Source organism: Vombatus ursinus, unplaced genomic scaffold (genome assembly GCF_900497805.2).
Source record: "Vombatus ursinus unplaced genomic scaffold, bare-nosed wombat genome assembly UNPS02014809.1, whole genome shotgun sequence".
NCBI lineage: Eukaryota > Metazoa > Chordata > Mammalia > Diprotodontia > Vombatidae > Vombatus > Vombatus ursinus.
This window is the reverse complement of record NW_020954587.1, coordinates 22274619-22289542: the sequence shown is the minus strand read 5'-3', so window position 1 is coordinate 22289542 and position 14924 is coordinate 22274619. Positions and strand designations below refer to the sequence as shown.

At 36.3% G+C, this 14924-nt stretch overlaps 1 protein-coding gene across 1 annotated transcript in view; it reads right to left on the bottom strand.

The window, feature by feature from the left end:
- The window catches only part of MRPL39 (mitochondrial ribosomal protein L39), a 36867-nt gene extending 30912 nt beyond the window's left edge, over positions 1-5955 (bottom strand). Inside the window, exons 1-3 of the mRNA XM_027875608.1 lie at positions 5873-5955; positions 5072-5278; positions 3168-3307 (exon numbers count right to left, since the gene is read on the bottom strand). Of these exons, the coding sequence (XP_027731409.1) occupies positions 3168-3307; positions 5072-5278; positions 5873-5921 (396 nt within the window). The 5' untranslated portion in view covers positions 5922-5955. The remainder of the gene's footprint in view (positions 1-3167; positions 3308-5071; positions 5279-5872) is intronic.
- Positions 5956-14924: the final 8969 nt, after the last annotated feature.

Here is a 14924-nt window from a genome sequence, read left to right as displayed (position 1 = left end):
ACTATACCAAATGGACCCTACATTCCTTCAAATCTGAAGTTACTCCTTATGCCACTCCCCTTTAGGGGTAGTAGTGTTCATTCTGAAAACAGATTTCATTTTTGTCTGGATGTCCCATTCCTATTTCAAATTCAATATCTCTTCAAATGAGGTTATCATGCTTTGCCCTAAATCTGCCCCTTCTTTTGACTTCACTATTCTGTCTGTGGCACAACTATTGACCCCGTCTCCCCTGTTCATAGAGTTTATCTTACCCTTTCCTCTCCCTTACCAGTCACCACCATCCAATTACCATAGCCTGTCAATTTCACCTCCACACCATCTCCTGCATTTTCACTGCCACCATGTTAGAGTAGGTCTACATTATCATCCACCTAAAGCACTGTAATAATCTGCTGTTGTTGTTGAACTCTAAACAGGCCTTGCCACCTCTACTCCACCCTTCATAATGTTGCCAGAATGATTTTTCTTACAGTTAGATCTGGTCATTCCACCGAATAAAGTATAGCCTCTTTTGTTTGGCACTGAAGGCCCTCCACAATCTGGCACCAATTTGCCTTTCCAGTCTTGTATCTTCCTATACTTCCTATATATTTATATACAAGTATATCTACATATATGAATATACGAGACAGAAATGAGAAGGCACAAGAAGCTAAGGATCCCAGGAAGAGTCCGAAGGTAGGATTTAAGTTGTATCTCCAGGGAAACCAAGAGGCAGAAGTGAAGAAGAGTATTCTAGGCATGGGATATGATCAATACTAAGGCTTGGAGATGGGTGCTGGAGCACCACGTGTGAGAAAAGAAAATAAGCAAGTATGGCAGGACAATAAAGTACGTAGAGGGAAGTAGTATGTAAGAAGATTAGAAAGATGAAAAGAGCTTCAAGTACCAGAGGAGTATAAATTGATTCTAAAGGTAGAACCAGAAGAGTTTTACAGTAGGAAGGTAACATGGGTCAAACCTGAACTTCAGGAAAATTACTTTGGAAGTTACATAGAGAAAAGAGAGACTTGAAGCAAGGAGCCTAATTGTTCAGGTGTTTGGTTATTTTTCAGTTGTGTGACCTGATTTGGGGTTTTCTTGGCAAAGACACTGAAGTGGTTTGCCATTTCCCTCTCCAGATCATTTTACAGATAAGGAAACTGAGGCAAATAGGGTTAAGTAACTTGCCCAAGTCAAACAGCTAGTGTCTGAGGCCAGATTTGAAATCAGGAAGATGAGTTTTCCTGACCCCAGGCCCTACACTCTATCTATCAAGTTGCCCTAAAACCCACTTTGCTACTGTGTGTACCTAGAATGTCCCTCTTTCCCCTCTTTACTTGCTACATTCCTACCCAACTCAAATACTACCTTTGTAGGTAACAATAATCTTGAGCCCTTTCACACATCACTTTGTTTTGCAAGTCTCTAATGCAATTACAATCTAATAAATTCTTGTCTATATATTTGTCTTACCCCTCAATTTGATATCCATTAATATCAAAGCTTACCTGAACTTCATCTTTGTGCTGGTACCTAGCATAGTGCTGTGCACACACCATTTAACATTTGCTGAAGTGAAGTGAAATGTCAAATGGGGTCTATGTAACTCATCAGGGCACCAAGACCAGGCAAACAAAACAAAGTCCCGCTATCGTATTTTGAAGAATGTCTTTAATGTATCTTATTCTCCTATCCATGTGGAAACTGATATTATGAACATTTTATTCACTAATGAAAAACCTACTATAATAAAATCTTATAGATCTCTGACCAAATTTGTGCATTACACAAGTTCAGACCCTTATAACTTCTGAACCAGACTATTACAACCATCACTTAACCAGTTTCACTGCCTCTATTACCTCCCTTTTCCACACACAAGAGCCTTTCAAACAGTTGCCAAACTAATCTTCCTAGGGGAATAAGTTAGTGCTTAATAAATTAATAAGCACCCTACTATGTAGGTACTATGTAGGTGAGAGAGGCAGCCTGGAGTAACAGACGGAAATGGATAGGCTCTGAAAGAGGAAGACTTTGGTTCAAATTTTACCTCTGACACATGCTGTGTGACCCTAGCCAAGTTATTTAACCTCTCAATACCCCAGACAACTAAGACTGTAAATTGCAGATCAGTTAATGAACTACATAGAGAATTTCCTACACCAACGAAATCAGAGATCTAGGGGGGGAAAAAACTTGGAAGACATTGCTAGGTACTAAGGAGATACAAAGACAAAAATTAAAGTCTCTGGCCTCAAGGAACTTATATTCTACTGACAGAACATAGCAGTTACAGAGATGTGTAAATAAAAAGAAAATACAAAATGCTACCAAGTAATTCTAAAAGGCAGAGAGTATTAACAACTGGAGCTAGGGGATTAAGGAAACAACCATGTCTATGAGGTGGCACCTGAGCTGTGTCTTGAAGGAAATAAGGATTCCCAGAGGTGGAGGTGAGAAGGCTGAACATTTCACATATGGGGAATACAAATGTACTGAGTCAGAAGATGGAGCGCCACATACAGTAAACACGTTTGACCGTGTAACACCAATGCTCAAAAACTTGAAATGGTTTTGTATTACCTATAGGATGGAATAAAATCTGCTCCTTAACCTACTCAAGTCAAAAAATCAAGAAGCATTTACTAAGAGTAGTTAGGGCCCTCCACAACTGGCTCCAGCCCCCCTTTCCAGACTTATTCTACATTAATTCCCTCCACAAATCTATGTTCTGATAGGACTACTACCTATTCCCTCCAATTCAATCTCCCATCTCCAGGCATTAGTGTAGTTCACTCTTCTTACCTAGAATGTACTCCTTCATCTTTGATTTTCCAAATGTTATTTTAAATATTAAACTCTGGTGTCACATCCACAAATTCTCCCCTGATTCCCTTCACCTAAATGTAATCTTTCTCCTCAAATTTTCCTATGATTGTTCCTTTTTCCTTTTCATATACCAGCTCATACTGTCCAGGTATCTATGCAGATGCCATATCCCCATAGTCAAGACTATTAACTATTTGAGTACAGATTCCATAATTTTTTTCATCTTTATACCCAAAGTGCCTTGCATATAGAAGGCACTAATTAAACGTTTGTTGAGTTGCTATTGCTGGTCAATTTCATAGGTAAACTAGGCTTAATGAAAAAGAAAACAATGAATTCAGAAATAACACTACCTTGTTCACTTCCTCAGGATCTTCATCTTTAAAAGTGAGAAACTTAATTTCACATGACTTGGTCAGAGGTTTATTCATGTCCCAGGGCTGCCCATCCACAAGAGCCAAAATGGATTTCTTGCAATACCATTCACTTAAATCTAAAGAGTTAAATTAAACACACAATAGATCTAAGCCCAACCAAAATGCCAGAAAAGATTTACATTTTAAAATGTTATATTATTAGACATATTAGTGATCTTTTAAAAAATCAGTATATTTCAAAATACAACAGTCCATTAAAATTAAATAGGCCATTTACAATATCATACCTACCTAGTGTAGATTAAATGACCCACAAAAAGTAAAATAAGAATGGCACTGGGCCATGGCAGAAAATATGTTCCCCTTCAAAATAATTAAAATATTAATAATCTGACTGGTTATAATCATCAAGAAATTAGTTTTTATCTCCTAGAAGTTTTCCAAGGGCTAGACCTACATATAAAGTTAGGAAAAACACAAGTCATTATAGGTACAGAATTCAGGATTATATTTCTCATATGAATGAAGGTTGTTACAAAAGAAATGTGGCAATGGAGCTTGGAGGATTAATCAAATCCACCACTAGTACTAGAAAAACAAAAACAAAGGTTATTCTTATACTAGTTGGTAACATTGTCATCATATGTGAAGGACAGTGCTATAGTATAACTCTTACTACTTCAAAATCAAGGCAATAGAAGAGTATGAGAATATGCCCCAACATAAACTGATGAATAGATTATTAAATACTAATCTTATCAGTGTTGCTCTGAATTTCTGAAAAGGAAAAAAAATGCAACTAGCCATAAAGTTGGGTAAGCAGTGTACACATTCCTATTTAAAGTAAGCTCTATCTCTGTGTTCTCAGGATTACAGTATTACATTATCACTATCTGTAAAGATACAGCACACATACTGATCCATAGCTGGTAAATTTTCCACTTGCTGTTGCTATCAAGACTATGGACTGATGTGCCATAAGAAATGATGAAAGGGAAAGTTTCAGTGAAACCTAGGAAAACTTGCATAAACTTATGCAGAATGAAGTGCACAGAATAAGGAGAACAATTTATACCATAATAACAATGTAAAAACAAATAATTTTGAAAAACTTAAGAACTATGAAGAACACAATGACAATGATTGATTGAAGAAGGATAAAGCATGCAACCCACCTTCTGAAAGAGAAGTGATGCAGGATGCAGACTGTGACATACTTTTTTTGGACATAGCAAATTTGAGAATGTTTCACTGTGAATATGTGACAACAATTTTGCTTTTCTCTCATTTTTTTTAAAATGGGGGTGAGAGGGTAAGAAAACTATTGAACAATATCTGTTCATTAAAAAAATAAAATTTAATTCACATATTGTAGATAGACTACTAGGACAGGATGTCACAAACATGTTCACTGTAACATATGTTTGTGCTTAACTGTTTTTCTTTTTAGTTGAAGGATTCAATTTCAGCAAGTGATACTGAGCAAAATGAAAAGCTCAATTAAATTTTTCCTTAAAGAATATGTGTAGGGGTTGGTTTTGTTTTTAAAACATGAGTATGACCAGAAAAAAGAGTAGAGTTTCTACTCTTCCTGGGTAAGAAGCAGTGAATGCAAGTGGCCCCCTTGTGCCACCTTGTATGGGCTACTTGACTTCAGAAGGCTACAGACAAGGCTTTAGTCCCCAAAAGAAAATATTCCTGTTCTTATAAAAAAGTTAGATAATTAAAACAACATCCAACTATTAATAAGCTGACAAGAAACTACTTCAGTAGAGTTAAAAAGGTAACCTAATAGGATATTATATGTTTGGGAGGAAGATGCATGGTACAATTCCTATAAAATGGAGCAACTGGAATTAGATTGAAACCGATTTACTTACGCATGGCACAATTATAAGGAGTTGAAAGATTTTTATTCATCAAAAATATAGCACCAGGGTCAGATTTTCCAACATGTTTAACTTCAATTTTCTCAGTTCGAGGATTGAGCGACAGTTGCCTCTTTTTCTCTCGGTCAAAGAGCTCATTTCGCATCTTAGCCACCTCCGTAGCTGATAGTTGAAAAGATGGTGCTGTAGCTATAAACCCTGGCAAACAATTAAAATGCAAAGTTGTGAGACTTCATCTAAATCACTTCCCCCTAAAGCTACAAGATGAGATGGGGATCCAACAGCATTTTAAAATCCATTCCAAAAAGGTGGCCATCGTTACAAGGTACTTCAAGTACGTTCTGTAAAACAGCTAAAAGAAGAGAGCTGTATATTCACGCAAAATTTACAAAGCACTTTTTTCACGAGCCTGTGAGATAGGGAGAGGATTATTAACCCTATTTTCCTGAAGAAACAGACTCAGATTTCAGGTGACTCGTCCAAGGTCATATGCTAGTGTCTGAGGCAGGTTCTTTCACGAACCAAATCTAAGGCGATTCAACACACATTGATCCCAGCTCTAAATCTGGATGCTCTTCACAGGGCAGGCCCATGGCTGCCCCAGGGTCTCCTGGCCTGGACCGCTGACAAATGACCACCTCGCTCCCGTGACCCCCCCGCCCCCACGTACGGAGCCCGGGAGAGGCCCTTCCGCGACCACCAGCCCCCGGGGCCGCCCCTGGGCCAGGCACCCTGCTTCCTTCTTCTACCTCTCTCAATATCTCCCCTACAAAAGCAGTTCAAGACACTCACTCGCACCACTCCATGGCAAACGCAAGCGCCCCACCGCACGGCCCGCCATCACTACCGAGAGAAAGAAGCGGGCTGTGTGTACTTCCGCTCCTCCTCCCCCCAGAAACATCCGCCGCTCACTTCGGTTCCGCCCGACTTCCGGCTCGCGGTGCTTGGCGCTTCTTGGCCAGCAGAGGGCGAGCGCCCCCCCTCGCGTTCTCAGACCACGCCCAGAGTTCTAGTGTAAATTTCAGCAGCTACAGTCAAACTGAGTGTTCAGTCCCTCTCTCCAAGACCCGGCTGCTAAATTCCCAAAAGTTGTGCATGCGTTGGAGCCAGCTTAAAAGTTGTTAATTTCGGGGCAGTGGATAAAGCACCAGCTCTGAAGTCAGGAGGACCTGACTTCAAATCCGGCCTCAGGCCAAACACTTGACACCTTACTAGCTGTGTTACCCTGGGCAAGTCACTTAAACCCAATTGCCTAAAAAAAAAAATTGTTAATTTTTCCGGCATGAGCATTTATACCTTGGAAATGCTACAAATCGGGACTGATTGATTGTTTTGACTGTCTAGACTTAAGAAAGTGATGGAGAAAATGCTACTGAGGCAAATTAAACTTGAAAGTGTGTACTGTGTACATTTTGAGAGCCGGTGGTTAAACATTTATCAGCACTCCACAGTGGATGAATATCTTCTCAGGCTCCTGTGGGAGAAGGTATTTTCTGGTAATCTCCCTGAGTGGCCCTGCTGTACTTAATGAAAACAAGTCTGGAAGCCTCTCTGATGAACACTATTCATCCCACCCTTCAATTTAAAGACATGTTTTTTATTAAGCACTTTGGAATAAACTCTGTGTTTGAACCGAGATGACCTGAATTCTATCTGTGTGGTTATTGAATCATTTAACAACTCTAAGCCTCAGATTCTTCTCCTATAAAATGAGGGGGTTGGACAACTATAGTTGACCTATAAGATCTAACATGGTAATTTTTCCTCCTTTTATTAATCTTTATTATTAGGGATATTGGGTCATTTGTCCTCAACTTTGAGTTAACTAAAAGTCTGACTTCTGTTGCTATGAATGTCACATGACCAAAACTTGATTCCTGGAATAATAATGTTAAGGCAAGATTGTTTGACATTATTCTGTAAAAGCCAGTTTGAGCTCCCCAAGGTGATTTAGTTATTTATTACATTCCCTAGCTAACTATAAGGGAGGACTTTCCTGACATCAGGGAAGGAATTTTCTGGATTACCTTGGTGACATATATCAATCAATATATTGTGAAGCCTCTAAATGCAATTTAATCTGTAACCTGACTTAGTTTACCTATAGTCTGTTTAATTAGGTTTGTTATCTTAAAGGATGAATGAGATTGTGACTTTGCTTAAATAAATGTTTCAACTTTTATGACATCAAAGAAAGCATGGGATTATGAATCTGTCTTTTCTTTAACTTTTATGACCTCAGAGAAATGCACAAGATTGCAATATTCTTTTACAAGAATTATTTCTGTCACTGATGTAATTTTGTCTATGTAAAGTATGAGAGCCGCACGTGTAGGGAAGGAGACCAAATGTGGTAGGGCCTGTCTTGTGTGTGGCTTGAAGAGAGGCAGAAGAGACATTTCTATCCTCTTAACCCTTTTCCCCTTCTCCAAGGGAGATTTTCATTCCTGCCCAGAGGGGAAGCAAAAGGTTGCTGCCATAGGCCACTCTGCTCTCCCCAAAGAGAGGGGAGTACCAGGCTAGCAGTATATCTTCCTCTTCCCTTAAATATCTAGGGGATATGATTAGGTTCCATCTAACTTTTTATCACTTTGTCATTTTGGGGAGGAAAAGGAACCCCCAAGTTCTATATCCAAAATTTGACCCCTTATTCATCCAATATTATTTCCTCAATGAACACACATAGCAAATAACAAAGAAATCCATTATCCAAATCAGTAACAAAACAGAAATTAGAGAAGGTATACATAGGAGAACATATACCAGACAATACAGAATGAGGGAGCTGTCACATTGGGAGTGAGAAAATTCAGTTCGACGAAGAGAGAACACCCTCAATCTCACCCAAGGAGAAACTCCCTGAAGTCTCTAGAGTAGGAAGCTGGGGGTAGAGGCATGATGAGGAGACAACCAGCTCCTCTCAGGTCTTCCCAGAGTCTTTTCTTTCCAACAACCTGAAACGGGCCTCTTCTGTCTTCTCTCTGGAAGCTGGAAGCCACCTTGATGCTATGCTCAGAAAAAGACCCTTACTGGGAGAGTATCAAAGGGAGACTCCAACTCCCCAAAGTAGGAAACTAGCTGAGAACTGAAGTGCTCGCTTCTCACTAATTCCACCCCACATCCCTCCAGCAAAACCAGGCCTTCATCTCCACCAGAAGAAATGGAGTCCCATATCGGTGGACTTTGGGGCAGTGGTTACATCTATAGGAGGACTTGTTAGAATCCTAATCTTCATTCAGCATCATTTTTATGGTCTGAGATCTGAACCTGTGCTTAAGTATAATAAAAACTAGGTTTTTACTTCTATAATCTCTGCATGGTGATAGATATATTTTGTCAGCAGTTATCTACTACGTGAACTCAAGAGGGAGATAACAGATTTCTTCCAGTTATAAATTTGTGGTCCTATGATTCTTGTACTCAAGGCACAGAATACACTTGTATTTGTAGGTGACACAAATTGTTATTGTTCAGTCGTTTTCCAGTGGTGTCTGACTCTCCTTGACCCCGTTTTAGGTTTTTCTTGGCAAAGATATTAAAGTGGTTTGCCATTTCCTTCTCCAGCCCATTTTACAGATGAAGAACTGAGGCTAACAGGGTTAAGTGACTTGCCCAGGGTCACATAGCTAGTAAGTGTCTGAGGCTGAATTCGAACTCACGAAGATGAGTCTACCTGACTCCAGGCCTAGCACTCTATCCTCTACACCACCTAGCTGCTCAGGTGATACAAATACAAAGACAAAAACAACAGTCCCTGCCCTCCAAAGAGCTTACATTATATTGGGAAAATAACACGTACGCAGATAACTAAGTCTCTGCAGACAAAGTACAATGGAAAGTTGAAAAATTATCAATTTGATTTATTTTTAATATATATTTTTTCAGTTAATAATTTTTTTCTCCCTCCTCTACTGGGGGGAAAAGATTATAAAACTTTTGTAACAAATAAGCATTTTCAAGCAAAATAAATTGCTATATTGGACAAGTCCAAATGTATTGTATTCATTGATTGTATAAATAGTATAAATTGTTCTCCTGGTTTTACTGAACTCACTCTTGATCAGTTCATGCAAGTCTTCCCAGGTTTCTCTAAGACAATATCTTTCTTCATTTTTTACTATAGTATTAGTAATATTGTAGTTGCCTTTACAATCATACAATAAAATTTGCTCAGTTACTTTCCAATTGATGTACACTCCCTTAATTTACTTTGATACTACAAAAAGAACTGTTATAAGTATATTTGTGGAAAAGAACCTTTCCATTGATGTCTTTGGGATACAAACCTAGTAGTCATATCTCTGGGTCCAAAGGCATACACAGCTTAATAATTTCTAGGCATAGTTCCAAATTACTTTCCAAAAGTTTAACTTACAGTGCATCAATGTGCTTGTTTTCCCAGGGCCTCCAACATTTGTGATAATTTTTTGTCAACTTTGTCAATTCAATGGGTGAGATAGAACCTCAGATTTATTTGATTTGCACTTTTCTAATTAGTCTTTTGTAGCATTTTTTCACATGATATAGGTAGCTTGAATTTCTTCCCTTGAGAACTCTCTGTTGATATTAATTGATCATTTAGCAATTGAGAAATGGTTCTTATTTTTATAAATTTGAGTGAGTTTCATATATAGGAAATGAGATCCACATCAGAGGAACTTGATACAGTTTTTCCCATTTGTGTTCTTTCCTTCTAATTTTAGCTGCATTGGTTTTGTTTGTGAAAAAAAGTTTCAATTTTATTTACTCAAAATTTTCCATTTTATCTTCTGTAATCCCCTCTATCCCTTCTTTGATCATAAACTCTTTGCTTATCCATAAATCTGAAAGGTAATTTCTTCCTCATTCCTCTGATTTGTTCATGATGTTACCTTTTGCACCAAAGTCATATACACATTTAGAGCTTATCTTGGTATACAGAGTAAAGTATTGTTCTACAATGACTTCCTGGCAGACTACTGTACAATTTTTATTGAATAGTGTTTTTTTACTTCATTAGCTAGACCTTTAGGTTTATCAAACACTAGGCTAATGTGTGCATTTCCTTCTGTATATTGTGTACCTAATCTGTTCCACTGGTGAACTTTTCTATTTCTTAACCAGTACAAAATTATTTTGATGATTACTGTTTTGTAATATAGTTAGGCCCCCTTCCTTCCCACTTTTTTCATTCATTCCCATGATATTGTTCACCTTTTGTTCCTCCAGATGAATTTTGTTATTTTTTTCCAACTCTATAAAGTAATTTTTGGTAGTTGGATTGGTAAGACACTGAGTAAGTAAATTAATTTAGGTAGTATTATCATTTTTATCATGTTAGATCAACCTGCCAACGAACAATTAACATTTCTTCAATTATTTGTCTGTCTTTATTTGCGTAAATGGTGTTTTCTGGTATTCATATGGTTGTTCTGTGTATCTTGGTGGGTAGGCTCTTAAGTATTTAACGTTTTCTCTAGCTATTGTAAATGTAAGTCCTCTTTCTATCTCTTCTTGCTGGGTTTTACGTGTAATATGGAGAAATGTTGATGATTTATGGATTTATTTTATATCATATAAAGTTGCTGAAGTTATTGTTATTAATCTTTCAGTTTTTAGAGTCCTCCATGTACACCATCTCATCATCTAGAAAAAGCAATAATTTTGTTATTTCTTTGTCTATTCTTATTCAATCAATTTATTTTCTTTTCTTTATTGTAATAGTTAGTATTTCTAGCAGTATATCAAATAGAACTGTTAATAATAGATAACCTTGCTTCACTCTTGATCTGACTGGAAAAGGACTCTAGTTTGTCCTGATTTGAAATATACATATATATATAAAATATATGCTATTTACCATATTAAGTTAAGGTACCTTTATTCTTGTGTTTTGTAGTGTTTTATGTTTAATTAAAATGGGTGTTACATTTGTAAAAAAATTTCTGCATTGATTAACATAATTGTATGTTTGTTGTTGTTCTTATTATTATATGGTCAATTATTTTTATAGTTTCCCCAACATTAAATCAATCTTGATGTAGTGTTGGGAAATCTATAAAAATAATTGATATATGTAATATATTGATATATATCATATAATATTGATTATATATGATATATATGATCATATATAATAATATTGATAAATTGATGAATTGGTAAATTTATTAATATAATCAATAAAATTGATTCTACTGTATAATCTTTAGGATATGTCAATATAGCTTCTTTGCTAATGTTTTATTTAAAATTTTTGCACCAATGTTCATTTAGGATATTGGTCCATATCAGGGTGGGAACCTGCAGCCTCAAGGCCACATGTAGCCTTCTGGGTCCTTGGGTATGACCTTTTGACTGAGTCCAAATGTTGCAGAACAAATCCTTTTATTAAAGTATTTGTTCTGTGAAGTTTGGATTCAGTCAAAGGGCCACATTTGAGGACCTACAGGGCCACATGTGGCCTCAAAGCCACAGGTTCCCCACCCCTGGTCTATATATTCTTTCTCTGTTTTGAGTCTCCCTAATATTAGCATAAAGACCATACTTGTATCAAAGAAAAAAATTAGTAGCATATCTTCTTTCCCTATTTTTATGAACAGTTTATGGAGAACTAGAACTCATTGTTTTAAAATATTTGATAGACTTCACTTGTAAATCCACCTGGTCTTGGAGTTTCTTTCTTTGAGAGTACATTTATGATTTCTTTGATTTCTCTCCCCCCACCTTAGATTAGGGTGTTTAAATTAGCTATTTATTGTTTGGTTATCTGTGCATTTTCTACTTTTTTTAATGTCATTTAAGTTGTCGATTTTTTGACATGGACAACTTTAAAGAGCACATCAAACCAAATTCTGAGCAAGATAAGCAACAAAAGTCACAGTGAGTCCTTTTTTTCAGCCCAGACAACTTAGGAAGACAGAAAGGGAGGTCTGAAGACACTGGGGTAAGGGTTCGCTGAGAGTGTAAGGGAAGCAACACCAACTGTGGGCATTAATGTCAGCATAAACAACATCAGAAGAGACACAGAGGACCATTAAGGGGACTGAACACATGGTCACAAAGAGATTCCATAGAACTCCTGTGCTAGCATTGGGCACAGGATCAGCATTTGGCAATTCCATCATCCATTACCCAGCTCCAGGTCACAGTAACAAGGCAGAGAGGAATGATTGTGGTCAAGAAGGAGCCCCCTACCTGGTGAGGACCAGAGCACACAGCAGGAAGATAGTGACCACTGGTCAGAAGCAAAATAAACCTTTGAGGAGGCAAAAAGGTAAAAAGAGAGAGATAGAGATAGATACAGGGAGAGAGAGAGAGAAAGAGAGAGAGAGAGAGATGCATAAAAGAGAATAAGATGGAAGGCAATACACATTTAGTAATCACAATTATGATTACTAAAGTATTCACCTATGAAACAGAAAAGGACAGAAGAAAGTATTAGAAATCAGAATCTAACAGTATGTTATTTATAGAAGATACACCGGAAACAGAAAGAGACACACAGAGTTAAAATAAGGGGTTGGAATAGAATCTATTATGGTTTTACTGAAGTGGAAAAAAAAGGCAGGGATAGCAATCATGGTCTCAGACAAAGCAAAAACAAAAATAGACCTAATTAAAAGGGATAATCAGGGAAACTATATTTTGATAAATAGCCACATTGACAATGAATTAATATCAATACTGAACATGTATGCACCAAATGGCATTGCATCTAAATTCTTGAAGAAAAACTTAAATGAGGAGAAAATAGGCAGTAAAACAATACTAGTGGAGAACCTCAATTTATTCCTCTCAGACCTAGATAAATCTAACCATAAAAAAACAAAAACAAGGAAGATGATAAGGAGATGAGTAGAATTTTTTAAAAAATTAGATATATCTCTGGAGAATATTTAATGGAAAAAGAAAGGACTATACCTATACCTGTACTTTCCTTTACAAAAATGGATCCTGTATTAGGGCATAAAAACCTCACAAATGCAGAAAAGCAGAAATACTAAATGTACAATTTATAGATCATAATAGAATAAAAATTACATTCAATAAAGGGCCTCGATGGCATAAATTAAAAATTAATTGGAAGCTAAATAATCTAATCCTAAAGAATGAATGGTTCAAAGAACAAATCATAGAAACAATCAATAATTTTACTAAAGATAATGACAACAATGAGACAACATACCAAAATTTGTAGGATACAGCCAAAGCAGTAGTTGGGGAAATTTTATATCTCTAAACACATATATCAATAATAGAGTAAAAAAAGCAAATCAATGAATTGGGCAGTAACGAATGTGTGTGTGTATGGATGTACATGTGTGTGTATAACAAATAAAAAATCCCTAATTAAACACCAAAATAGAAATCCTGAAAATCAAAGAAGATATTTAATAAAATTGAAAGTTTAAAAAAAAACCAATGAAGTAATAAATAAAATTAAGACCTGGTTTTATGAAAAAAATAAATAATTGGTTAATTTGACTTTTAAAAAAAGAAAGAAGAAAACCAAATTACTAGTATCAAAAATTGAAAAGGGTAACACAACCAATGAAAATGAAATTACAGTGATTTTTAGGAGTTATTTTGTCCAGTTGTATGGCAATAAGCCTAAAGGAGTAATATTTACCTAAGCAAAATGGATTAATATTTACAAAAATATAAATTGCCCAACCCCGCTAATAGACTTTTTTTTTTTTTGGTGAGGCAGTTAGGGTTAAGTGACTTGCCCAAGGTCACACAGCTAGTAAGTGTTGAGTGTCTGAGCCTCAGTTTGAACTCAGGTCCTCTTGACTCTAGGGCTAGTGCTCTATCCACTGCACCACCTAGCTGCCCCAGCTTTTTTTTTTAATTTGTTAGATTTCTCTTCTGAAATCTTTAGAATCAGATTTTGTTGCTGTTGTTGGCCTTTTAGAGCTATTTCTGTTTCCTTTTCTGAGTTTGGATTATGTAAGATCTCTATTTGTTCTTCTGTTAGTTTGAATATTTTATATTTTTAAAGTATTCTTCCATTTATATTTTTAATTACATTTCTTTTGTGTTCTCAGTTTTGTTAGCATAGAATTGTGCACAGTAGGTTCTGATAACTTTTTGTTTCTTCTGATTTTGTTGTGACTTTACCATTTCATTTGTTTTTTTTTCTGATTTGGTTTTCTGCTCTCTTCTTTTTAATTGGGTGGTTAATTGTTATAAATTTTATTAGTATCTTCAAAGAACTGGATCTCAGTTTTATTGATCATTTCTATAGTTTTTTTGGTTTCTAGTTAAAATTCTATTTTACCTCTAATCTTATATTTCCTTCTTTGAGTTTATTTTATGTTTATTTATTTGTTGCCTTTCTAATTTTTTAAAATGCATATTCAGTACATTAGCTCTCTCTTTTTCTTCTTTGTTAATGTATGTTTCATGCTGCTGTCTTAGGCAGAGCAAGCTTCTGGCCTTTGCCTTTCCATGGGCCTGGGAAGTGAGATGGAGTTCAGTTCTCTTTCAAGCCTGTAGGTCATGGGTAGGCTTGTGAACCCCTACTAGAATATGGTGACTAGGCTGAATGATCACTTTAGCGATTAGGAATTAGCATTTTCTGTTATTAATGCACGGATTTGTAACTTTATTGGGTCTTGGTGTCTTAGACCTTGGAGATAACTAAAGTTGTTTTATCTGTTGTGCATAATTCTTATTTTGGAGAGGTCATGAGAACTGGAGAATATGTCTAATCCTCCATCTTGTTGGTTATTTGACCAAGTCAGCAGTTTTTAAAAAGTTAAATAGTTCTTTTCCCCATTCACACACAAATAAAAGGAAAAGGAACCATTTGTACAAAAAAAATATTTATAGCAGATCTTTTTGTGGTAGCAAAGAACTG